This window comes from Staurois parvus, unplaced genomic scaffold, assembly GCF_062004578.1.
Source record: "Staurois parvus isolate SC_StPar_1 unplaced genomic scaffold, SC_StPar_1.0 ptg001375l, whole genome shotgun sequence".
NCBI classification, from domain to species: Eukaryota; Metazoa; Chordata; class Amphibia; order Anura; family Ranidae; genus Staurois; species Staurois parvus.
The window spans coordinates 137065-164634 of record NW_028319171.1 but is presented as its reverse complement, the minus strand read 5'-3'; the positions used below and the strand labels follow the sequence as shown (position 1 = coordinate 164634).

Below are 27570 nucleotides of genomic sequence, written 5' to 3'. Positions count from 1 at the left end.
CAGAGACTGCGGACATAGTACAGGAGATGACCGGAGACTGCGGACATAGTACAGGAGATGACCAGAGACTGCGGACACAGTACAGGAGATGACCAGAGACTGCGAACAGTACAGGAGATGACCAGAGACTGCGGACACAGTACAGGAGATGACCAGAGACTGTGGACATAGTACAGGAGATGACCAGAGACTGCGGACATAGTACAGGAGATGACCAGAGACTGCGAACAGTACAGGAGATGACCAGAGACTGCGGACACAGTACAGGAGATGACCAGAGACTGCGGACATAGTACAGGAGATGACCAGAGACTGCGGACATAGTACAGGAGATGACCGAAGACTACGGACACAGTACAGGGGATGACCAGAGACTGCAGACACAGTACAGGAGATGACCAGAGACTGCGGACATAGTACAGGGGATGACCAGAGACTGCAGACACAGTACAGGAGATGACCAGAGACTGCAGACACAGTACAGGGGATGACCAGAGACTGCGGACACAGTACAGGAGATGACAAGAGACTGCGGACACAGTACAGGAGATGACCAAAGACTGCGGACACAGTACAGGGGATGACCGAAGACTGCGGACACAGTACAGGAGATGACCAGAGACTGCAAACATAGTACAGGAGATGACCAGAGACTGCAGACACAGTACAGGAGATGCCCAGAGACTGTGGACATAGTACAGGAGATGACCAGAGACTGCAGACATAGTACAGGAGATGACCAGAGACTGCGGACACGGTACAGGGGATGGTCAGAGACTGCAGACACAGTACAGGAGATGGCCGGAGACTGCAGACATAGTACAGGGGATGACCAGAGACTGCAGACATAGTACAGGAGATGACCAGAGACTGCAGACATAGTACAGGGGATGACCAGAGACTGCGGACATAGTACAGGAGATGACCAGAGACTGCGGACATAGTACAGGAGATGACCAGAGACTGCGGACATAGTACAGGAGATGGCCGGAGACTGCAGACATAGTACAGGAGATGGCCGGAGACTACGGACACAGTAAAGGAGATGACCAGAGACTGCAGACACAGTAAAGGAGATGACCAGAGACTGCAGACACAGTACAGGAGATGACCAGAGACTGCGGACACAGTACAGGGGATGACCAGAGACTGCAGACACAGTACAGGAGATGACCAGAGACTGCAGACACAGTACAGGGGATGACCAGAGACTGCGGACACAGTACAGGAGATGACAAGAGACTGCGGACACAGTACAGGAGATGACCAAAGACTGCGGACACAGTACAGGGGATGACCGAAGACTGCGGACACAGTACAGGAGATGACCAGAGACTGCAAACATAGTACAGGAGATGACCAGAGACTGCAGACACAGTACAGGAGATGCCCAGAGACTGTGGACATAGTACAGGAGATGACCAGAGACTGCAGACATAGTACAGGAGATGACCAGAGACTGCGGACACGGTACAGGGGATGGTCAGAGACTGCAGACACAGTACAGGAGATGGCCGGAGACTGCAGACATAGTACAGGGGATGACCAGAGACTGCAGACATAGTACAGGAGATGACCAGAGACTGCAGACATAGTACAGGGGATGACCAGAGACTGCGGACATAGTACAGGAGATGACCAGAGACTGCGGACATAGTACAGGAGATGACCAGAGACTGCGGACATAGTACAGGAGATGGCCGGAGACTGCAGACATAGTACAGGAGATGGCCGGAGACTACGGACACAGTAAAGGAGATGACCAGAGACTGCAGACACAGTAAAGGAGATGACCAGAGACTGCAGACACAGTACAGGAGATGACCAGAGACTGCGGACACAGTACAGGAGATGACCAGAGACTGCGGACACAGTACAGGAGATGATCAGAGAGTGCGGACACAGTACAGGAGATGATCAGAGACTGCGGACACAGTACAGGAGATGATCAGAGACTGCGGACACAGTACAGGAGATGACCAGAGACTGCGGACACAGTACAGGAGATGATCAGAGAGTGCGGACACAGTACAGGAGATGACCAGAGACTGCGGACACAGTACAGGAGATGATCAGAGACTGCGGACACAGTACAGGAGATGACCAGAGACTACGGACACAGTACAGGAGATGACCAGAGACTGCGGACACAGTACAGGAGATGACCGGAGACTGCGGACACAGTACAGGAGATGACCGGAGACTGCGGACACAGTACAGGAGATGACCGGAGACTGCGGACACAGTACAGGAGATGACCGGAGACTGCGGACACAGTACAGGAGATGACCAGAGACTGCGGACACAGTACAGGAGATGATCAGAGAGTGCGGACACAGTACAGGAGATGATCAGAGACTGCGGACATAGTACAGGAGATGACCAGAGACTGCAGACAGATATCCCCAGCAACAATGGACCCGCACAACAAAATACCCCCCAGCGACAACAGATTTCCCAGCAGTCAGAAACAATAGACTCCGTCCTCAACAGTATATCCCTTCCAGTAACAATAGACCAGCATTAATAGACCCCCCAGCACTCCCCAGCTCCCCATACGATTACATACATTCGGTGCTGGAACTGCGTTCTCCTGCGTTCCCTCTGAAAGAAAGCCCTGGGAACTAGTGTGTCCTGAGACGTAGGGTGAGTTTTGAAGTAAACTATCATCAATGGTGACCAGTCCTTCATGTAAGCCATTACCTCCATGATTTGGCTGCTGGAACTCCTCATCTCCAACCGAACTTGGACCATCACCTAAGGAGTTCAAACACAATGAGATATTGAGATCACCGAAAGGAACGATCCTCACGGCTTCGATTCATTCAACTGAAGCAGAACAATTTTAAGCAGCTACACGAGGCGACATATTGCCCAATGGCACACCGATAATACATTTCATATTGCAGAAACATTCCTGTAGAAATGGGGGAAGGTGGGGGGGGGGGTCTCAGGAGACGGCCATCATAACAGAAAACCTGTTTCCAGGCTTAACAATGAATCTGTAAATATTTAAAGTTTATGATATATATAAAGAACCCGGCAGATATTTACAGTATATTGCCAAAAGTATTGGGCCCGCCCTCCCAATCATGTGATTCAGGTGTTCCAATCCCCTCCCAATCATGTGATTCAGGTGTTCCAATCCCCTCCCAATCATGTGATTCAGGTGTTCCAATCCCCTCCATATCATGTGATTCAGGTGTTCCAATCCCCTCCATATCATGTGATTCAGGTGTTCCAATCCCCTCCATATCATGTGATTCAGGTGTTCCAATCCCCTCCATATCATGTGATTCAGGTGTTCCAATCCCCTCCCAATCATGTGATTCAGGTGTTCCAATCCCCTCCATATCATGTGATTCAGGTGTTCCAATCCCCTCCTTATCATGTGATTCAGGTGCTCCAATCCCCTCCATATCATGTGATTCAGGTGTTCCAATCCCCTCCCAATCATGTGATTCAGGTGTTCCAATCCCCTCCATGGACACAGGTGTATACAATCATGCCCTAGGCATGCAGACGGCTTCTACAAACATTGGTGAAAGAATGGGTCACTCTCAGAAGCTCAGTGACTCCAAGCGTGGTCCCGTGATAGGTGGCCACCTGGGCAATAAGTCCATCCGTGACATTTCCTGGCTACTAAATATTCCACGCTCAACTGTTAGTGGGATTATAACAAAGTGGAAGCCACTGGGAACAACAGCCACTCAGCCACCAAGTGGTAGGCCACGTCACATGACAGAGCGCACAGTGCGCAGAAGTTGCCAACTGTCCAAAATCTGGGGCAGCTGTGCATGGGAGCCAATCAGTTTCCAGATTTCGTTGTTGTAGCTTATTTGAACAAGTTGAAGTTAGAAGCTGATTGGCTGCCATGCACAGCTGCCCCAGATTCTGAGTGCTCCAGTTATAGTAAAGGTCCCCCTTTGTGTCAAAGGTCTAACCTGAATAGTCGTAGACCTGGCAGATGTGCCAATCTTCAACATGTCCATTCGAATATGCGCAGGAATGCGTGGCTAGCGTTCATGCGCAACAGCGTGCACTAGTTACTGGCGCCCAATGGCCTTTATAAAGACTATAATCTTGCTCAGAAGTTGCTGGTTTATCGTCAGCTTGCTGTATCCTGTTTTGCTGCGTGCTCTATACTCTTGGATTACCTGTTCCCTGGACCTGTCTTCAGCTCCTCTCCTGGCTCTGACCTCGGCTCGCTCTCACAGACTCTGCTTCTTCTTGCTCCCAGTGTATGACCCTAGCTGGTGCCTGACTTTGCTTTTGCATCTGTTCCTCACTGATCCTCTGTATATGACCCTGGCACTGACTCCTGACTAAGCCTTCTGTTGTAGCCTGTTGCTCAGACCCGCCTTCTCATCCAAGGGTCATCTGGCCTACCGTGATTGTGGTCCAGCTTCATAAGGAGTCCCTCCAAGACCGTTGGGCAACCACGTAGCTGGCAACCTGTGCTTCTTTGGGCGCAGCTCCTACTGTCACCATCTTCAAGGGGAGCCCTCATTACTTCGGCCTTCGACCAGGTACGTGACACATAGTATATAACTTGCGATACTGACATTATTTGGGGTGAGCACCAAAATGTCCCATGAACTTACCGGATCCTTCAGCTTCTTGAACAAAGACCTGGACTTCACACAGGGCAAGTGATGCCATCTTGTCTGGGATAACTATGGTGATGAATTTTCCTTCCAGCAAATGACACGTAAATAAGTAGGTTTCACCAAGTCCAATGGAGGAGACTGTGCTGCAGCTGGAAAGGGGAGGCAACTAAAATTATTTGTCTAGGCAAAGAAAAAAAAATGGCATGCCCCTCCCAAAATCTATACAACCTCCTTATCTGGGCATCCAGGAAAGGATGGGACCTGGCTGATATGCAAATCTGTGAAAGGAAACATCAGAATCTGGAAGCCCCCTGAGCAGGGGCGGACTGACAACTCATGGGGCCCCCAGGCAGTTGGGGATCATGGGGCCCCTGTGTCCTTGCCCACACTCAAAACATACCCAAAAAAACCTATAAAAAGGTACCAGGGGCATTTTATGGGACCCGCCTACTGACTCCGGGCCCTCGGGCAGTGCCCGAGTGCTAGAATGGTCAGTCTGCCCCTGCCCTGAGGTAACGGTGCACTCAGATAACCCCCCCCCCCCCTACACTCATGTGAATGAGTGCAGGGCTGTTACCTTTTCACAAAAATGTTTCAAGACACCACATACTAAAAAAAGGTCCACAATGTTTAACGCAAACCCAACATCAATCGCATCATCCAGCAATGTAGATCCTTCTTCAATCGCAATGAACGATGCTCCGTTGATTCGCCTACACAAACTCAAGCCCTCCTTGTGGGAAATACTCTCTTGCTGGACTCTCACTGGCCAGGAGCTGAATGTCAACAAACCATCCAGTTGAAGCCATTGACCAGTGATGTTACCCTGGACGCTCACCGGCTTGTTTACAATTTTAAACAAGATGGCGGATGGGTGGCCAGAAACCTAAATTAGTGGCCATAGTAATATCACCACTCAATGAATGACTACCAGTTGGAGTAGCCGGAGATTTCAGGAAGGTGGGCAAGCTGGCCAAATCTGTCCATTAAGTTCACCCATTCAGCTTGCGCTTAGTTCGATCTCATGGTTGACACGACCTCAAAGCTCAACCCTAGCAGTCAGAGGGGAAAGTCTCTCTTGGTATTGGTGGAGGTATATGGGAAGGGATTCCTTTGCTAGGTGGATAGTGTAGAAGTGCCCCATTACATTGGTGCTCAGCAAAGAAGGGTCCCCTTACATTTCTGACCAGTGGAGAAGTGCCCTTTAATGTGGTCACTGGAGAAAGGCCCCTTTACATTGGTGGTCATTGGTGAAGGGTCCATGGACAATTCACTACCCCTAGCAAACTCTTAAGGAGCCTTGAGGGTTCCACAGAGCCTTGGTTGAGAATGTTTGCTTTGTATGTAAAACAATAAGTTGTACAAAATCTGATACAACAAGCAAGTCAAAGTGTAAAAAGGGTCCAAAATGATTCTGCAGGTCCCGCTTACAACACCACAAACTGACATTTTAGAATCCGATAGATATGGTTCCCTAAAACCCTTTCAGGAATCCTTCATGACAGCACCCAAGTATTCTGATTATATGTGCATGGAAATATAGAACTGGACTTGCTTTTCCCAGGAATCCCCAATGATTGTCCATGTCATACTTGAGGGGTTGCCACCTATAAATATCTTCTGAAGACTAGTTTGAGAAACACTGCTTTAGAAGAAACGTGTTCAATATTATTGGTCAGCAACCAATTGTAACCCATACGTGCTCCTGCCCAGTGTCCACCATTTTCATGCACAAGGGCTCATTCACATTTGCTTTGACTTCAACACATTCCTACCGCTTCAACATGCTTTTTTGATGCTTTTTTGAAGCTTTAATGATGCTTGGCAAATGCTCGATGTGTGTGTTAATTTTCTATTTGTTTTAAAGGGGCCCAGTAGAACCTCAACTCAGCAGTACCCCCACTCAGCAGATCCCCAGCTCATTAGTACCCCTGTTCAGAAGATCCCCTGCTCATTGGAATCCTCCTTCAGCAGATCCCCTGCTCAGTAGTACTCCCAGCTCTGTTGATACCCCACTCAGTGGTAATCACCAGATCTACTGATCCCCTGCTCAGTAGTAACCCCCAGCTCTACTGATATCTCCATCAGTAGTAACCGCCAGATCTACTGATCCCCTGCTCAGTAGTAACCCCCAGCTCTGCTGATCTCCCACTCAGTAGTAACCCCCAGTTCTGCTGATCCCCTGCTCAGTAGTAACCCCCAGCTCTGCTGATCCCCTGCTCAGTAGTAACCCCCAGTTCTGCTGATCCCCTGCTCAGTAGTAACCCCCAGCTCTGCTGATCCCCTGCTCAGTAGTAACCCCCAGCTCTGCTGATCCCCCAATCAGTAGTAACCCCCAGCTCTGCTGATCTCTCCATCAGCAGTAACCCCCAGCCTTGCTGATCTCTCCATCTGTAGTAACCTCCAGCTCTGCTGATCCCCCACTCAGTAGTAACCTCCAGCTCAGCTTATCTCTCCATCAGTAGTAACCCCCAGCTCTGCTGATCCCCCACTCAGTAGTAACCCCCAGCTCTGCTGATCCCCCACTCAGTAGTAACCCCCAGTTCTGCTGATCTCTCCATCAGCAGTAACCCCCAGCCTTGCGGTACTCTCCATCTGTAGTAACCCCCAGCTCTGCTGATCCCCCACTCACTAAACCAAGCAAAAACAGGTTCTTACATGCTGCTATTCCTCCAGTCTGAGCCATTGTGTCCAACACGAATCTCTACCCCCCTGAGATCGGAGCCACCTCTATTGGTCAGTGCCACGGAGTGAATTTTAAAGGTTGTACGCAGTTCGGCCCTCCACCACGGCTCATACTCCTCTTCGGTTACGGCACACTTGGTTGGATCTTCTGTTTGCTTCACCTCAGTGCTGTTCTTCTTACTGGACAGAGATACCTTAGACAGTATAATTTCTTTTGCAAACACTGAAAAATAATCAGAAGACCGATTATTGTAAGGAGACCTCTGCCCCAGAGGATCAGGAACGATTTGTTTTTTCTTGAGCATTTTGGTCCACGCTAAATAGGAGTTTCTACCTTCTTGTGGGTTACGTACGGGTTTAGGATTCTGTGGATGCGGGGTTCTTTTGTAATAAAATTTGGATAGATGTTTATGGATCCCCTTCACCTGGACACCGGGACCATCGGAGATGCTCATAAACCCTCTGCCCATGTTTTTACTTCACCTCTTGTGGAAATTGGGCTGCAGAAGGAACCAGGGCTGGTATTGTGATGGCTATTTTGGGCTTATAATAATTTTTAATATTATTGTGAACTTCTGATAGGGGTCTCAATTCCTGCACCTTATTTACCATCAGTTCCATCACCTCAGCACCCCCCCCCCCTTAGGTTTCCTGTAGAGGTTTATGACAGTAAGACCATCCAGCTGAAGAAGCCCTGGAGACGTCATTTCTAACACCTCCTAGGGAGTAAGTGGCTTCAAAGGAGGTATGCTTGGCCAATCAGTGATCACATGATCGGGAACTCACACAGAGGCCCCGTACGATGATCGGTGTTCCACTGTATCCGGAGGATCGCGGTGCCGCCTACTCTCGCGCACAAGCAAGGGCCGGGGAGGCCGTTTATAAACAGCCACCCGACCCTGCACTGCCACCGTCCGGCTGTTTATATACATGGGCCGGACGGGAAGTGGTTAATGGAAGTTTCCTCCAAGTCGGATACTCATCTATATTGACGTGATTTTGATCCGACATTACAGGAAGAAGACCCAGCATTCCCTGAAAGTCGCTTCAAAGCAGTACTCAAGTTGCCTGGCAAAGAGAGTGAACCAAGCCATGATGATAGAATATCCAGAGCTGATGGACTGTACACAACAGTGGTGGGATTCTTAGTTGACCAGATTTCAGCATCCAAGGAGTCAGGAGGACAAAATGGCCAAATACAAGGGTTTTATCCCCCCCTCCAGTGGTGTATTTAGGGTTTGTGCTGCCCTAGGCAACACAAAAATTGGTGTGCCCAACCGCAGAAAGAGCCTGACATTGACCAAGAACACCCCTACCCTCCATGAGCCTTCAACTACCACTGCCCCCCATACACCAGCCACCATCCCCCATGGCGAGGGAGAAAGACACTCACCTTCACAGCTCTGGACATCCCCAGGAATGAGAGTCGGGCTGTGCATACACCATCATAAAACCCACAGCATCTCTCGGAACCCACCAGGTCTCCATGTCGTGTGTGTCCCTTCTTTCGTCTCTTCTTCCAAGGGGCAGTGCTGCCCCCCCCCCTGAAAAATGCTGCCCTAGGCAAATGCCTTGTTTGCCTTGTGGTAAATACACCCCTTCCCCCCCCCCCCCCGTATCCAAAGCTCATCCATAATTCTTGCTCTTGGTTTTAGTTACACTTTGAGAACCAAGCGGGCACATGGCTCGCAGGGCACAATTACCCAGAAACCCTTTCTCCTAGAAAGTCTAGTTTGCAATACTGGAACCAGAAACTTACCCGTTTCTACCTTTGATTTATGTTCTTTAGATACGTTTTTTCTATCTTTGTCTTTTAGTTTCACTAAAGAAATGTAAAAAAAAAAAGAGATACATTTTGTAACACGCTTTATTCAGATAGCACTTTACTGTTTGTAATATTTGTTCTGTTGTGGTGATGAGCGCACATTTTGTGGTGATATTTGCTTTCTGATTATTTACCTTCATTGTATTTTTTTCATATATTTTTGAATAGCGTGCGGGCTTTTTCTTATATGCTCATCGGCCACTTTATTAGGTCTTGTTCCATTGCTTGGCAACACAAATTGCTAATCAACACCGGTTCAATGGCTTGGTGACACAAACTGCTAATCAGCCAATCACACGGCAGCAACTCCATGCATTGAGGCATCTAGACGTGGGGAAGACGACTTGCTGAAGTTCAAACCGAGCATCAGAATGGGGAAGAAATGGGGTTTAAATGACTCTGAACGTGACACGGTTGGTGCCAGATGGGCTGGTGTAAGTATTTCAAAAACTGCTGATCTCCTGGGATTTTCCTGCACAGCCATCTCTAGGGTTTACAGAGAATGGTCCGAAAAAGAGAATCTCCAGTGAGTGGCAGTTCTGTGGAGGAAAATGCCTTGTTGGTGTCAGAGGAGAATGGGCAGACTGGTTGAAGATGATAGAAAGGCAACAGGAACTCCAATAACTCCTCATTACAACCAAGGTATGCAGAATACCATTTCTGAACGCACAACACCTCCAACCTTGAAGCAGATGGGCAACAGCAGCAGAAGACCACACCGGGTGCCACTCCTGTCAGCTAAGAACAGGAAATGGAGGCTGCAATTCGCACAGGATCACCAAAATTGAACAATAGAAGATTGGAGGAACGTTGCCTGGTCTGATGAGTCTGGATTTCAGCTGCGACATTCAGATGGTAAGGTCAGAAATTGGTGTAAGCAACAGGAAAGCACAGATCCATCCTGCCTTGTATCAACGGTTCAGGCTGGTGGTGGTGGTGTCATGGTGTGATGGATCCATCCTGCCTTGTATCAATGGTTCAGGCTGGTGGTGGTGGTGTCATGGTGTGGTGGATCCATCCTGCCTTGTATCAATGGTTCAGGCTGGTGGTGGTGGTGTCATGGTGTGGTGGATCCATCCTGCCTTGTATCAATGGTTCAGGCTGGTGGTGGTGGTGTCATGGTGTGGTGGATCCATCCTGCCTTGTATCAATGGTTCAGGCTGGTGGTGGTGTCATGGTGTGGTGGATCCATCCTGCCTTGTATCAACAGTTCAGGCTGGTGGTGGTGGTGTCATGGTGTGGTGGATCCATCCTTCCTTGTATCAACAGTTCAGGCTGGTGGTGGTGGTGTCATGGTGTGGTGGATCCATCCTGCCTTGCATCAATGGTTCAGGCTGGTAGTGGTGGTTTCATGGTGTGGTGGATCCATCCTGCCTTGTATTAACAGTTCAGGCTGGTTTTGGTGGTGTCATGGTGTGGTGGATCCATCCTGCCTTGTATCCATGGTTCAGGTTGGTGGTGGTGTTGTCATGGTGTGGTGGATCCATCCTGCCTTGTATCAACATTTCACGGATGTGCAGTCAACAAATCTGCAGCAACTGCGTGATGCTATCACGTCAATATGGACCCAAATCTCTGAGGAATGTTTCCAACACCTTGTTGAATTGACACCACAAAGAATGAAGGCAGTTCTGAAGGCAAAAGGGGGACCAACTGGTACTAGCAAGGTGGACCTAATAAAGTGGCCGGTGAGTCTACGTTCACCTTTCATGGGCAAAATGCTATGGTCATGTGTATGAATTACTGTTTACCAAGGCAGGGCCCCCTGTGCTTCTGGGCCCCATAGCTATAATTATGCACTTCATTTTATTTACCCCTTTTATAGCCGCCGTGTGGGTATTACGGCAACAATCACAGCTGACTAACGTTTTCTCCAGTTTAAACAGAAATGACCCACCTGACATCGATCTTGTGTAGTAACACAAAACGTTCTCTCAGTCCAACAGTCCCTTTCAGTGGGAGTGGTTACTGACCTTCTCTGCCCTCTGATTGGCTCTCGGTGGGTTTGGCAAACACTTGCACTTCACAGATATGCAACCACTCCTTGCGGTTCGGGATAACAATGGACACATAGCGCCCTTCCATTCCTTCGCAGTCAAAGTAGAAGGTGTCTCCTGGTTCAAGGTGGGATGGAATCTGAGCACATCTTGGGAGAAGCGAGACATATCATCAACCCCCCGCACAATGGACGACATTCCCCATATTGTCTATAACACTGGTCAACAAAAAATAATAAAAATATTCTGGCCTGGACTTTTGCAGCTGTTTTAGGCTAATTTCAGGGTGCTGATTCCAAATCTGATCTCAGATTTGTTCTATCACATCCCATTGTTATGCTATCGGCATACCCCATTTTCATTGATTTTACACCGAAATTAACTCTTTATCACTTATGATTGCAAGTTGTTGCGAGTCAGTGACTGCTTTAGTGTTAAAATACGGTGCTGCATTTTTAGGATAGTGTGTTTATAGTGTGTAGATATCCACATTCACTCCCTTATTATTTCACACCTTGACTACTGTAACTCCCTCCTCATCGGCTTACCCCACCGCAGGCTATCCCCGCTTCAGTCTATCTTGAATGCTGCGGCCAGACTCATCCACCTTACCAACCACTCCGTATCCACCACCCCCCTCTGCCAATCCACTCAGTGTCCTACACCCCTCTCTGCCAATCCCTCCACTGGCCTCCATTCAGTGTCCTCCACCCCCTCTGCCAATCCCTCCACTGGCCTCCATTCAGTGTCCTCCACCCCCTCTGCCAATCCCTCCACTGTCCTCCACTCAGTGTCCTCCACCCCCCTCTGCCAATCCCTCCACTGGCCTCCACTCAGTGTCCTCCACCCCTCTCTGCCAATCCCTCCACTGGCCTCCACTCAGTCCTCCACCCCTCTCTGCCAATCCCTCCACTGGCCTCCACTCAGTCCTCCACCCCTCTCTGCCAATCCCTCCACTGGCCTCCACTCAGTCCTCCACCCCCCTCTGCCAATCCCTCCACTGGCTTCCGATTGCCCAACGCATGAAATTCAAAATGCTAACACTGACGTACAAAGCTGTTCATAATAATGCCCCAAACTACATCACCGATCTGGTATCCATCTACTACCCAAAACGCAATCTTTGCTCCTCACAAGACCTCCTACTCTCTAGTTCCCTGGTCTCCTCCTCCCCATGCCCATCTCCAGGACTTCTCCAGGGCTTCCCCATCCTCTGGAACTCCCTACCCCAATCCATCAGACTATCACCTACTCTCCTCTCCTTTAGGCGCACTCTGAAAACCTATCTCTTCAGGAAAGCCTACCCCACCCCCTGCTAATTACTGATCTCCTCCACTCTTTCTACCACTCCTTTCCCCACAGCTATCTCCTCCTGTACCACTATCCCCTCCCTCCTAGATTGTAAGCTCCAAGGAGTAGGGCCCTCGAACCCCTCGTGTATTGAAACAATGAAACACCAAACAATGAAATCACTGAAAGTGCTGAAACTCCCAATAAATATGTAAAAAACTAATAAATACATAATGAATATGAATAAATACTAGCAATAAATTGATAAAGTCCAAATTGTTTGCACATTGTTTGGACTTTATCAATTGTATTTATGTATGTATTTATTAGTTTTTTATATATTTATTGGGAGTTTCAGCACTTTCAGTAATTTCATTGTTTGGTGCTCACTGTATCACGCTATTTATCCCTATCTGGGATTGTGTGTGTTTTTTTGCACTGTATTATAGGTCCATATTTGGGACCAGGTATATTTTGCACATTATCACTTGATGAATCACGTATATAGATCCTTGAAGGATTTATCACTTACTCACGTTTATGTTTTAATATATATTTATTCAATTTTATTGACATTTATTATATAGCGCTACACCAGTATTAGTTATTATCCTAGATTGTAAGCTCCAAGGAGCAGGGCCCTCGAACCCCTCGTGTATCGAATCGTATAGTTACTGTACTGTCTCATGTATTGTCCTTCACCTTAATGTACAGCGCTGAGCAAACTGTCGGCGCTATATAAATCCTGTATAATAATTATCATTTTACACCTCTGGTATAGGTTAAGGTAGTAGCTGCTTGTGTATATATATATTATTATATCTGTTTAGCGCAGAAGGATTCTATCCGATTCTAATATGCATTCACTCACATTGATATGCGGTCACTCACATTGATATGCGGTCACTCACATTGATATGCATTCACTCACATTGATATGCGGTCACTCACATTGATATGCGGTCACTCACAACTTTGTGCTATGGCTCATTAAATGTTTGTTTCATTATTATTGTATATTGTATCTTATCTTGAAAACCCATCTCTTCAGGGAAGCCTACCCCGCCCTCTAGCTGCCGATCTCCTCCACTCTTCCAACCATTCCATCCCCCACAGCTATTCCTCCTGTACCACTATCCCCTCCCTCCTAGATTGTAAGCTCCAAGGAGCAGGGCCCTCGAACCCCTCGTGTATTGTATTGTTACTGTATTGTCTCATGTATTGTCCACCATTGTAATGTACAGCGCTGAGCGAACTATCAGCGCTTTATAAATACTGTATAATAATAATGTTATTCTTGTATGTATGCCTGTATAGCTATTCATATATGACCATAAATTTGCTGTTTTTATTGAAAATGAAATATTTGATATCTCAAAAACCTGATGTTATAGACAAAAACTGATGTCAGATTTGGAATCAGCACCCCAAAATTACCTTAAAACCATTGGAATACCTTATGCCAGAAGAAGTGTGTTGACCAATGTAATCCATCCATTTCTATGATCGGCAGCGCCATCTAGTGGCCAAAATGCAGTATACGTCTTCATTGAGATGAGAAAACGAAACCACATTTTGGCCATTGGATGGAGCTGATGATCTGGGAAATAATTTATTAGGCTGTTTATAGGTGCAATTCTCTGGACATCGGGTGATCCTTCCTTTTTATCCGAGAGTTCATCAGTCATGGCATGGATGGGGGATTGGATGTTCCCCAATTATCTCCAGCTGTCGCTGTGGGAGCCATTTACCATGGTGGTGGCTTCTGGTTCTGGATGAAAAGGAGTACCCATAAAACACTATGGGTGCCTTCCAGTGGGGGTGGGGGGCACACTTTCAGAAGCCCATAAAAGTGATCTTAAGCTGCCCAGATCACTTTTATCTGAAAGCCCGCAGCGACTCTAAAAATCAATAGCCAACCACAAGGGGTTAATCTCGTGGAGCTCACAGTTTTCAGTTCAGTTGTCATGGTCTGGAGTCAGGCTTGGAGGCCATTGGCTGATTCACGAGTCATTCAGCTGGATTAATACACAAGCAGATCCGCTAGTGGATGACCCAGGCTCACCCGAGGCATGGGGTCTAAGCACTAGCTGGACTTCACCAGAGCTCCAGATGGTGGATGATGAGGTGATGGAGCTCCTGATGGTGGATGATGGAGGTGATGGAGCTCATGATGGTGGATGATGGAGGTGATGGAGCTCTTGATGTTGGATAATGGAGGTGATGGAGCTTCATATGGTGGATGGTGGAGATGAGTTTCACTGCATGCTAATGCCAGGTGGTGGCTCTCAGGAGGAAGAGAGTAAGCAGAAGTCAGGTAGCAGATGAAGCACATAAGCAACATAGCTGGAAGGGATGAGATGGAAGCGTAGTCGATGTACAAGCCAGGGGTCAGCAATGAGTAGTAGCTGGAAGGGATCAGATGGAAGCGTAGTCAATGAACAAGCCAGGGGTCAGCAATGAGTAGTAGCTGGAAGGGATCAGATGGAAGCGTAGTCAATGAACAAGCCAGGGGTCAGCAATGAGTAGCAGCTAGAAGGGATGAGATGGAAGCGTAGTCAATGAACAAGCCAGGGGTCAGCAATGAGTAGTAGCTGGAAGGGATGAGATGGAAGCGTAGTCGATGTACAAACCAGGGGTCAGCAATGAGTAGTAGCTGGAAGGGATCAGATGGAAGCGTAGTCAATGAACAAGCCACGGGTCAGCAATGAGTAGCAGCTGGAAGGGATGAGATGGAAGCGTAGTCGATGAACAAACCAGGGGTCAGCAATGAGTAGTAGCTGGAAGGGATGAGATGGAAGCGTAGTCGATGAACAAACCAGGGGTCAGCAATGAGTAGTAGCTGGAAGGGATCAGATGGAAGCGTAGTCGATGAACAAGCCAGGGGTCAGCAATGAGTAGTAGCTGGAAGGGATGAGATGGAAGCGTAGTCGATGAACAAACCAGGGGTCAGCAATGAGTAGTAGCTGGAAGGGATGAGATGGAAGCGTAGTCGATGAACAAACCAGGGGTCAGCAATGAGTAGCAGCTGGAAGGGATGAGATGGAAGCGTAGTCAATGAACAAGCCAGGGGTCAGCAATGAGTAGTAGCTGGGAGGGATCAGATGGAAGCGTAGTCAACGAACAAGCCAGGGATCAGCAATGAGTAGTAGCTGGAAGGGATGAGATGGAAGCGTAGTCAACGAACAAACCAGGGGTCAGCAATGAGTAGTAGCTGGAAGGGATGAGATGGAAGCGTAGTCAACGAACAAACCAGGGGTCAGCAATGAGTAGTAGCTGGAAGGGATCAGATTGAAGCGTAGTCAACGAACAAGCCAGGGGTCAGCAATGAGTAGTAGCTGGAAGGGATGAGATGGAAGCGTAGTCAACGAACAAGCCAGGGGTCAGCAATGAGTAGTAGCTGGAAGGGATGAGATCGAAGCATAGTCAATGAACAAACCAGGGGTCAGCAATGAGTAGCAGCTGGAAGGGATCAGATGGAAGCATAGTCAATGAACAAACCAGGGGTCAATAACAAGTGGTAGCAACGATAAGAACATCTTCAGGTACACAAAGGTGTGAGATATCAGCTGGAGAGAGCTCACTAATCTGGCAAACAGGAAGTGCAAAGGCGTGGCTTATATAGGAAGTTCATGGGAGGAGCAAAGAGTTCAAGGTTCACCAGAAACAAGTCCAGCATCTCAGGTGGCCCATCAACAAGAGCTAAATCCAGACACTGCAGAGGTCCCAGGTCCAGATCCAGACCCTGACAGCCAAGCTGGTCACCCATGGTAGCAGTGCTCCCACATGGCCGTCTTTCTTCCGCACAATTTTATTATCTATTTATTACAATCATTATTTTCCCTTATTTCTTTTATTTAGAAAACCCAACAAATGAAGCCAATTGTTCCGGGGCAACGCAGACTCCCCTGCCCCTGTTTTCCTTGAATTGCTGGAAACGCCGATACCCTTTAGGAACAACATTAGTAAATACGCTTACCTGGGGTTGTCTCGATTTTTGGCGTTCCCTATGCGGATCTCGGCCCCGTAGAGCCTCTGGATGCAGCAGTCACTTCGAACGGTCAGGACGACGGAGGAAACGTTCATTCTGGATTTTAAATCCACCGTCCACCAAGGTTCCCATTCCTCGTTGGTGTGGGTGCAGCTGCCTCCGTAGTAATTGCTGTTCAAATTTTCATCATTGGCCAGCTTGGCTTCTTTTCCATACTGGTACCCGCCGTACGGTGGCTGAGATGCTAAGCCCTGCGGGGCCATATTTGTGGCTGGAAGAGACCGGTTTGGCTGTTGTATTTACATAAGTAGAAGCAGGGCCGGACTGACCATTTGGAAACTCGGGCACTGCCTGAGGGCCCGGGGTCAGTAGGGGGCCCCATGAGATGCCCCTGGTACCTTTTTCATAGGCTTTTTTGAGTTTGGGCAAGGACACAGGGGCCCCATGATCCCTTATTGCCCGGGGGCCCCATGAGTTGTCAGTCCGCCCCTGAGTAGAAGTAACATGATCACATTTATTATAATAAAATGTCTTTATTCACAGCACGCTCCCAGTGCACGGACTGAGCTGTCATGGACAGCTTCCAGCCTCTTACTATTGACCAGGACCCAGGAGGACCTATTCCCGATCACTGGATTGCTGTGATTGCCTGCGATTGGCTATCACTGTGATCACCCCCCACCAGTCATACGGTGGCCCTGTACTGCTCCGGTGACTGCATGTAAAAAGAAAAACATTTATTTTATGTCATTTCTTCATTTTCCAAAAAAAAGTGTGACAAAAAATTTTGACTTCAAAAATCTCGCCATTCCTCTTATTAAATACCTCAGACTGTCTACTTTCCAAAAAGGGGTCATTTGGGGGGATTTGTACCGTCTTGATATTTGGGGGTGTTTGTACCATCCTGACATTTGGGGGGATTTGTACCATCCTGACATTTGGGGGGATTTGTACCATCCTGACATTTTGGGGGGATTTGTACCGTCCTGATATTTGGGGGATTTGTACTGTCCTGACATTTGGGGGGTATTTGTACCATCCTGACATTTGGGGGGTATTTGTACCGTCCTGACATTTGGGGGATTTGTACTGTCCTGACATTTGGGGGATTTGTACCGTCCTGACATTTGGGGGGTATTTGTACCATCCTGACATTTGGGGGGATTTGTACCATCCTGACATTTGGAGGGTATTTGTACCGTCCTGATATTTGGGGGGATTTGTACAGTCCTGACATTTTGGGGGGATTTGTACTATCCTGACATTTGGGGGATTTGTGCCGTCCTGACATTTGGGGGGATTTGTACCGTCCTGACATTTGGGGAGGATTTGTACAGTCCTGACATTTGGGGGGATTTGTACCGTCCTGACATTTGGGGGGATTTGTACCGTCCTGACATTTGGAGGGATTTGTACCCTCCTGACATTTGGGGGAGATTTGTACTGTCCTGACATTTGGGGGGGATTTGTACAGTCCTGACATTTGGGGGGGGATTTGTACCGTCCTGACATTTGGGGGGATTTGTACCGTCCTGACATTTGGAGGGATTTGTACCGTCCTGACATTTGGAGGGATTTGTACCCTCCTGACATTTGGGGGAGATTTGTACCATTCTGACATTTGGGGGGATTTGTACCCTCCTGACATTTGGGGGGATTTGTACTGTCCTGACATTTGGGGGGGATTTGTACCGTCCTGACATTTGGAGGGATTTGTATCGTCCTGACATTTGGGGGGGATTTGTACCATCCTGACATTTGGGGGGATTTGTACTGTCCTGACATTTGGGGGGATTTGTGCCGTCCTGACATTTGGGGGGATTTGTACCATCCTGACATTTGGGGGGATTTGTACTGTCCTGACATTTGGGGGGATTTGTACCGTCCTGACATTTGGAGGGATTTGTACCGTCCTGACATTTGGAGGGATTTGTACTGTCCTGACATTTGGAGGGATTTGTACCGTCCTGACATTTGGAGGGATTTGTATCGTCCTGACATTTGGGGGGATTTGTACCATCCTGACATTTGGAGGGATTTGTATCGTCCTGACATTTGGGGGGATTTGTACCATCCTGACATTTGGGGGGATTTGTACTGTCCTGACATTTGGGGGGATTTGTACCATCCTGACGCTTTAGGGCCTCTAGAAATGAGATCAGTACATCAGGATCGATCAATTATCAATTATATATCTCCCAGTTTTGTCCTAAATTGAAGAAGAGAGATTATTTATTTGCAACATTGTATAACAAAGAAAAAAGCTTTTTTTTTCCATAAATTTTGTGGTTTTTTTTTTCATTTATATAAAAAAAAATAAACCCAGTCGTGAATAAAAACCACCAAAAAAAGCTCTAAAACAAATGATAAAATAATAAAATGATAAAACAATTAGTCTGAATGGATGTAAATTGGCCTGGGCAGGAAGGGGGTGAAAGTGTCTGATATCGAAGCGGGTATTATTTTTTTTTTCATTTTTAATGATTCTTACCACTGTGATTTTTCTCCCGCGATTGAACATCTTCATCCCAAGAACAATATGAAACTGTAAAAAGTGCACAAATTTCATTATAAAGTCTCCTTCTGACTGCCCTCCTAATAATGTAACGCACTGAGATTCAAACACGTCCGCACAAGAGCAATTTTTTTTTATTTTTTTTTTTCACACATGTAAAAATTTGCATTTGTGGCTATAAAATAACGTAACCCCCCCCCCAGAACATTATATATTTTTATATTTTAGAATAAAAAGATACTTGTGGCAATTTTTTATGTCACCTAATGTTTATAAACATTTTTAGGAGAAAAAAAAATTATTTTAATTTTAGGTCACAATTTCGTGCTTAGCTTAGCAAGTAAAAAAAAGTCTTTTATCTCTTTATAAAGTGCACTTTAAAGGCATAAATACTGTCCAGGGACATGATGAAAAATTCATTCGTAAATGCACTGAAAACCAATTAATCCGTTTATATTGCGAAAAAAATTTGTAAACCGAGCGATTATTTTCATTGGATTTTCATTCGTAAAGCGAAAATCACGTTAATCGAGGCGTTCGTACACCGAGGTCCGCCTGTTTGATGTTTTGGGCGTTCTAAATAATTTTCTAGCCCCCCAAAAACAAAGTTCTAATTTTTCTGCGTATGAGGAAATTGTCAGGACTGGAACTGGTCCGGTCCGCACATTACTAATACTTACCAGGTTTTTCTACCTTGTTTCCAAACACCTGCACCTCACACAGGGAAAGAGAGGAGTTCCTGTCCGGGATCACGATGGTCACAAATTTCCCTCCCATTCCGTTACATTTAAACAATCGTGTCTTTCCAAGTCCAACGGAAGATATTATGCCACAGCTGCGTAGGCGACAAAAAGATTGTTAAAGGTTTCAAAAGTTTCCATGCTATACACTCCATAAATGAAATATATATAAATATAATATATAATAAATGAAATATATATAAATATACAATATAATTAATTAAATATATAAATATACTATATAATAAATGAAATATATATAAATATACTATATAATTAATTAACTATATAAATATATTATATAATAAATGAAATATATATAAATATACTATATAATTAATTAAATATATAAATATATTATAAAATAAATGAAATATATATAAATATACTATATAATTAATGAAATATATAAATATACTATATAATAAATGAAATATATATAAATACACTATATAATTAATTAAATATATAAATATACTATATAATAAATGAAATATATATAAATATACTATATAATAAATGAAATATATATAAATACACTATATAATTAATTAAATATATAAATATACTATATAATAAATGAAATATATATATAAATATACTATATAATAAATGAAATATATATAAATATACTATATAATTAATTAAATATATTATATAATAAATGAAATATATATAAATATACTATATAATTAATTAACTATATAAATATACTATATAATAAATGAAATATATATAAATACACTATATAATTAATTAAATATATAAATATACTACATAATAAATGAAATATATATAAATATAATAGATTATATATATATATTTATATATATACAGTTAGGTCCATAAATATTGGGACATCGACACAATTCTAACATTTTTGGCTCTATACACCACCACAATGGACTTGAAATGAAACGAACAAGATGTGCTTTACCTGCAGACTGTCAGCTTTAATTTGAGGGTATTTACATCCAAATCAGGTGAACGGTGTAGGAATTACAACAGTTTGCATATGTGCCTCCCACTTGTTAAGGGACCAAAAGTAATGGGACAATTGGCTTCTCAGCTGTTCCATGGCCAGGTGTGTGTTAATCCCTCATTATCCCAATTACAATGAGCAGATAAAAGGTCCAGAGCTCATTTCAAGTGTGCTATTTGCATTTGGAATCTGTTGCTGTCAACTCTCAAGATGAGATCCAAAGAGCTGTCACTGTCAGTGAAGCCATCATTAGGCTGAAAAAACAAACAAACCCATCAGAGAGATAGCAAAAACATTAGGCGTGGCCAAAACAACTGTTTGGAACATTCTTAAAAAGAAGGAACGCACCGGTGAGCTCAGCAACACCAAAAGACCCGGAAGACCACGGAAAACAACTGTGGTGGATGAGCGAAGAATTCTTTCCCTGGTGAAGAAAACACCCTTCACAACAGTTGGCCAGATCAAGAACACTCTTCAGGAGGTAGGTGTATGTGTGTCAAAGTCACCAATCAGGAGAAGACTTCACCAGAGTGAATACAGAGGGTTCACCACAAGATGGAAACCATTGGTGAGCCTCAAACACAGGAAGGCCAGATTAGAGTTTGCCAAACGACATGTAAAAAAGCCTTCACAGTTCTGGAACAACATCCTATGGAGAGATGAGACCGACATCAACTTGTACCAGAGTGATGGGAAGAGAAGAGTATGGAGAAGGAACTGCTCATGGTCCTCAGCATACCACCTCATCAGTGATCATGGTGGTGGTAGTGTCATGGCGTGGGCATGTATGGCTGCCAATGGAACTGCTTCTCTTGTATTTATTGATGATGTGACGGCTGACAGAAGCAGCCGGATGAATTGTGAAGTGTTTCGGGAATATTATCGGCTCATATTCAGCCAAATGCTTCACAACTCATTGGACGCTTCACAGTGCAGATGGACAATGACCCAAAGCAGACTGCAAAAGCCACCAAAGAAGTGGAATGTTCTGCAATGGCCAATCACCTGACCTGAATCCGATTGAGCATTTCACTTGCTGAAGACAAAACTGAAGGGAAAATGCCCCAAGAACAAGCAGGAACTGAAGACAGTTGCAGTAAAGGCCTGGCAGAGCATCACCAGGGATGACACCCAGCGTCTGCTGATGTCTATGCGTTCCACACTTCAGGCTGTCATTGACTGCAAAGGATTTGCAACCAAGTATTAAAAAGTGAAAGTTTGATTTATGATTATTATTCTTTCCCATTACTTTTGGTCCCTTAACAAGTGGGAGGCACATATGCAAACTGTTGTAATTCCTACACCGTTCACCTGATTTGGATGCAAATACCCTCAAATCAAAGCTGACAGTCTGCAGTTAAAGCACATCTTGTTCATTTCATTTCAAATCCATTGTGGTGTATAGAGCCAAAAATGTTAGAATTGTGTCCATGTCCCAATATTTATGGACCTGACTGTATATATATATATATATATATATATATACACACACAATATACAGTTGTGTTCAAAATAATCGCAGTGTGTTGAAAAAAGTGACTAAAGCTGCAAATCCTTCTAATCCTTTTATTTCCATCCACACAAATGCATTGGGAACACGACACATTCTATTCCAAATCACAACATGAAGAAAAATACAACAAATTTGTGTTGTTCCTTCTTTAAAAAAATGGAAGAAAAGTGAATATTAGACGTTCAAAAAAAATCTCCGTGTTTGTATTCTTCTTTACAAACTCCAACATTCACTATATAAACTGAGAAATGTTTGAAGATTTTGCTTTCCTTTGAATGACTTCATGAATATTTGGTTGTAGTCGCACTGTTTCTGAGAACTGCTGTACATCTGTGTTGCATGGAGTCCCCCAACTTCTGGCCCCTGTGATCAGGTATTCCAGCCCAGGATGATTGGACCACATTCCACAGTTCTTCTCTATTTCTTGGTTTTGCCTCAGAAACGGCATTTTTGATGTCACCGCACAAGTTTTCTATTGGATGAAGATCTGGGGATTGGGCTGGCCACTCCATAACGTCCATCTTGTTGGTCTGGAACCAAGATGTTGCCCGTTTACTGGTGTGTTTGGGGTCGTTGTCTTGTTGGAACACCCATTTCAAGGGCATTTCCTCTTCAGCATAAGGCAGCATGACCTCTTCAAGTATTCTGATGGATTCAGACTGATCCATGATCCCTGGTATGCGATAAATAGGCCCAACACCGTAGTATGAGAAACACCCCCATATCATGATGCTTGCACCACCATGCTTCACGGTCTTCACAGTGTACTGTGGCTTGAATTCAGTGTTTGGGGGTCGTCTGACAAACTGTCTCCGCCCACTAGACCCAAAAAGAACAATCTTCCTTCCATCAGTCCACAAAATGTTGGGCCATTTCTCTTTAGGCCAGTCAATGTGCTCTTTGGCAGATTGTAACCTCTTCAGCACGTCTTTTTCCCAACAGTGGGACTTTGCGGGGGCTTCTTGCAGATAGCTTGGCTTCACATAGACGTCTTCTAATTGTAACAGTCCTCACAGGGAACGTCACACCTTCTTTCATCTTCCTGGAGCTGATTGTTGGCTGAGTCCTCACAGGGAACATCACACCTTCTTTCATCTTCCTGGAGCTGATTGTTGGCTGAGTCCTCACAGGGAACGTCACACCTTCTTTCATCTTCCTGGAGCTGATTGTTGGCTGAGTCTGCCCCATTTTGGCTATTCTTCTATCCATTCCAATGGTAGTTTTTCGCTTTCTTCCGCGTCTTTCAGGTTTTGGTTGCCATTTTAAAGCATTTGCCATCATTTTAGCTGAGCAGCCGATCATTTTCTGCACTTCTTTATATGTTTTCCCCTCTCCAATTAACTTTTTAATCAAGGTACGCTGTTCTTCTGAACAATGTCTGGAACGACCCATTTTCCTCAGAATTTCAGAGAGAAATGCACTGTAACCAGCATGTCCAACATTTGCTGCCTTCCTTCCTTAAATAAGGGCAATAATTGCCACCAAAGAATGAATGACGTCACTAATAGAACTCCACACGGCTATTATTTTGAACACGCCCCTTTCAATGAGTGATGCAATGACACAGAATCAGCAGCATGCATGTCATGACTGTTGGGTCTGTTGGATTTCTATGACTCTACTACACCTGCTAGGAAATTATCTGCCATGTAGAAATATCATTTCCACCAAAAACAGCGATTGATCCGGTTAGTGATGTCTGACTGCTAGTATTTTCAACACAACTGTATATAATAAATGAAATATATATAATAAAATTAAATAAATGAATAATTCCAGGGAAGAACATTCTCCCCGGTCCTGTGATATAAATAAATGCCCAGCATACTGGCGCTGTTGGGGTACGGCGAAAAAAAAAAAATTCATCTTACAGGGGATTCCTCCTCCAGTCCTTGTCATGATATCCTACACGAATCTCGGCTCCGTCCAGATCAGACGCACAGCAGTCCCCCCTGTTGGTGATGGCGATGGCGGAGACGATGTAGTTGGATTCCAGTGAGACGGCCCACCATGGTTCGTACTCCACCGTGGTCACCGCGCAGTTTGTCTCGGGGGTTTTGTTGTCCAAGTAATTATCAATGGCGTTTCTGGGCGAGCTGAGTCCGTAAATGCTGGACTGAGAGGCTTTATTCAAAGCAAGTTTTGGCACCATGACTGAAAAAAAAAATATTAAAAAATGTCAGTTGCTTTTTTTTAAAAAATGGCAGTTGATTTTTTTTTAAAATGGCAGTTGCATTTAGACATTTACAATGGTGTTTCTGGGCGAGCTGACTCCATAAGTGCTGGACTGAGAGGCTTTGTTCAAAACAAGTTTTGGCACCAGGACTGGGAAAAAAAATTAGATTAAAAAAAGAAAGAACAATTACAGTTGCTTCAAAAAATGGCAGTTGCTTTGAAAAAATGATAGCTGATTTAAAAAATGACAGTTGCTTATTTTTTTTTAAATGACAGTTGCTTTTAGACAATTACAATGGTATTTCTGGGCGAGCTGACTCCGTAAGTGCTGGACCGAGAGGCTTTGTTCAAAGCCATTTTCGGCACTAAAATTATTAAAAAAGATAGAAAAATGGCAGTTGCTTTAATAAAATAATAGTTGCTTTAAACAACATAATAAAATGGCAGTTGCTTTGAAAAAAATTAAAGCTCATTAAAAAAATTAGTTGCTTTAAAAAAATGACAGTTGCTTATAAAAAAATAAAATAAAATGGTAGTTGCTTTGAAAAAAATAACAGCTGGTTAAAAAAATGACAGTTGCTTTTAAAAATAATGATAGTTGCTTTTTTTAAAATGGCAGTTGCTTTGAAAAAATGACAGTTGATTAAAAAAAATGAATTGCTTTAAAAAAAAAAAAGACAGTTGCTATTTAAAAAAAAAAGGCAGTTGCTTTAAAAAAATGAAAGCTGATGCAAAAAAAAGACAGTTGCTTATAGACAAAAAATATTATAATACATTTTAAATTCTAATTACATTTTACAGCCATTATTGATAACATTCACCACTGTCAAATAAAATGAAAAAGTAGAAAGAAAACCCCCCAAACTATGAGAATTGTGGCGATAATTAAAATTAAAACTCAGGATAACGCTACGCCATACTGCAAACTGTCAGAGAGGATTGTGGATCCTTAAAGTGTACGTCCGCTCTGACAACCAACTTTTCTGTTTGGTCTGTTAAATGTACAAATTAAAGTGTTTTATTCGATCTGTTTGAGAAATTGAAAGAATACCAACTACATAACCTTGGCACATATGCAAGGGGCGTGCCTGGGGGGCGGGCAATGCCTCTGCTGCCTATGATTGGTTGTTGGCTTTGACAGCTTCCTGGCACCCCTCCTAAAAATTTTGTGCCAGGAGAAACTTCCCCCTGTGGCCCCACCCACACTACGTCTTTATACTGACCCCAGCAATGACCTGCACAGTATCGGCTCGTTTTCAAAATGAGAATATTGTGGAAGTAATAAACATTTCAGACTTATGGATAATAATAATAATAATAAAAACAACAACTATAATAATAAAATAATAATAATGATAACAAATATAATAATAATAAAATAATAAGAAATATTAATATTATTATTATTATTATTATATTTGTTATCATTATTATTATTATTATTATTTTATTATTATAGTTGTTGTTTTTATTATTATTATTATTATTATTATTATTATATCTGTTGTTATTATTATTATTATTTATAATAATAATAATAATAATAATAATAATAAAAACAACAACTATAATAATAAAATAATAATAATAATAATAATGATAACAAATATAATAATAATAAAATAATAAGAAATATTATTTTTATTATTATTATTATATTTGTTGTTATTGTTGTTGTTATTAATAATATATTAATATAATAATAATAATGATAACAAATATAATAATAATAATAATAATAAGAAATATATTATTATTATTTATATTTATTATTATTATTATTTTATTATTACATTTGTTGTTGTTGTTGTTATTATAATTAATATTATATTAATATATTATTAATAACAACAACAATAACAACAAATATAATAATAATAATAAAAATAATATTTCTTATTATTTTATTATTATTATATTTGTTATCATTATTATTATTATATTAATATATTATTAATAACAACAATAACAAAAAATATAATAATAATAATAATAAAAATAATATTTCTTATTATTTTATTATTATTATATTTGTTATCATTATTATTATTATTATTATTTTATTATTATAGTTGTTGTTTTTATTATTATTATTATTATATCTGTTGTTATTATTATTATTATTAATAATAATAATAATAATAATAATAATAATAATAATAATAATAATAAAAACAACAACTATAATAATAAAATAATAATAATAATAATAATAATGATAACAAATATAATAATAATAAAATAATAAGAAATATTATTTTTATTATTATTATTATATTTGTTGTTATTGTTGTTATTAATAATATATTTATATAATAATAATAATGATAACAAATATAATAATAATAATAATAATAATAATAATAATAAGAAATATATTATTATTATTATTATTTATATTTATTATTATTATTATTTTATTATTACATTTGTTTTTGTTGTTGTTATTATAATTATTATTATTATTGTTTTGCATAAGTCTAACCTCTTTTCATACACAGCTTAAAAATCCTACCTGCGTTCAGATTTTTGTGCTTCTTTTCAGGTTTGAGATCCTTTCTCTCTGTTGAAATAATAACAGGTAGTCATAAAATTATTTTATAACTATATATCATTATTAATAATAATATTAAAAAAAAAATAATAAAAATATAAATAATAATAAAAATAATACACTAAAAATAACAATAATAATAACAATAATAATAATACACTAAAATAATAATATTCTTAACGCTTACCTCTACAGACTATCAGCCAGGGGCAGACTGACCATTTGGAAACTCAGGCACTGCCCGAGGGCCCGGGGTCAGTAGGGGGCCCCATGAGATGCCCCTGGTACCTTTTTCATAGGCTTTTTTGAGTTTGGGCCTCATGATCCCCTATTGCCCGGGGGCCCCATGAGTTGTCAGTCCGCCCCTGCTATCAGCATATCTTTTCTTTTTACGGTAAACTGTAAAATGTAACAATTATTTTGCACAATTAAGTCTAACCTCTTACCATGCACAGCTTGAAAATCCTACCTGAGTTCAGAGTTTTTGGCTTCTTTTCAGGTTCGAGATCCATTTTCTCTGTTAAAATAATAACAGGCAGCCATTAAATTATTTTATAACTATATATCATTATTAATAATAATAATAATAATAATAATAAAAAAATAATAATAAAAATAATACACTAAAAATAATACACTAAACATAATACACTAAATAACAATAATAATAATAATAATAACAACAATAATAAT

At 42.7% G+C, this 27570-nt stretch overlaps 1 protein-coding gene across 1 annotated transcript; it reads right to left on the bottom strand.

Annotated features, from left to right (window-relative positions):
* Positions 1–2366: 2366 nt before the first annotated feature.
* Positions 2367–27391, bottom strand: LOC149436342 (uncharacterized). The gene is made up of 11 exons (XM_089661708.1): positions 27347–27391; positions 26839–26886; positions 24020–24302; positions 19594–19748; positions 18890–18943; positions 16387–16669; positions 11094–11266; positions 9055–9117; positions 7269–7518; positions 4605–4759; positions 2367–2757 (listed from the first exon to the last, which is right to left on the bottom strand). Exons 1-11 carry the CDS (start codon positions 27387–27389, stop codon positions 2465–2467), a joined length of 1800 nt encoding a protein of 599 aa, XP_089517834.1. The 5' UTR covers positions 27390–27391; the 3' UTR covers positions 2367–2464.
* Positions 27392–27570: the final 179 nt, after the last annotated feature.

Bases quoted from the DNA above. Each gene is read 5' to 3' on its own strand.
- LOC149436342 (XM_089661708.1), bottom strand. From the start codon at position 27,389: ATGGATCTCGAACCTGAAAAGAAGCCAAAAACTCTGAACTCAG. The intron at 24,303-26,838 runs GTAGGATTTTTA...TTTTTTTTTCAG, and splicing joins GCACAAAAATCTGAACGCAG to TCATGGTGCCAAAACTTGCT. The intron at 19,749-24,019 runs GTAAGATGAATT...TCGCCTACGCAG, and splicing joins GACTGGAGGAGGAATCCCCT to CTGTGGCATAATATCTTCCG.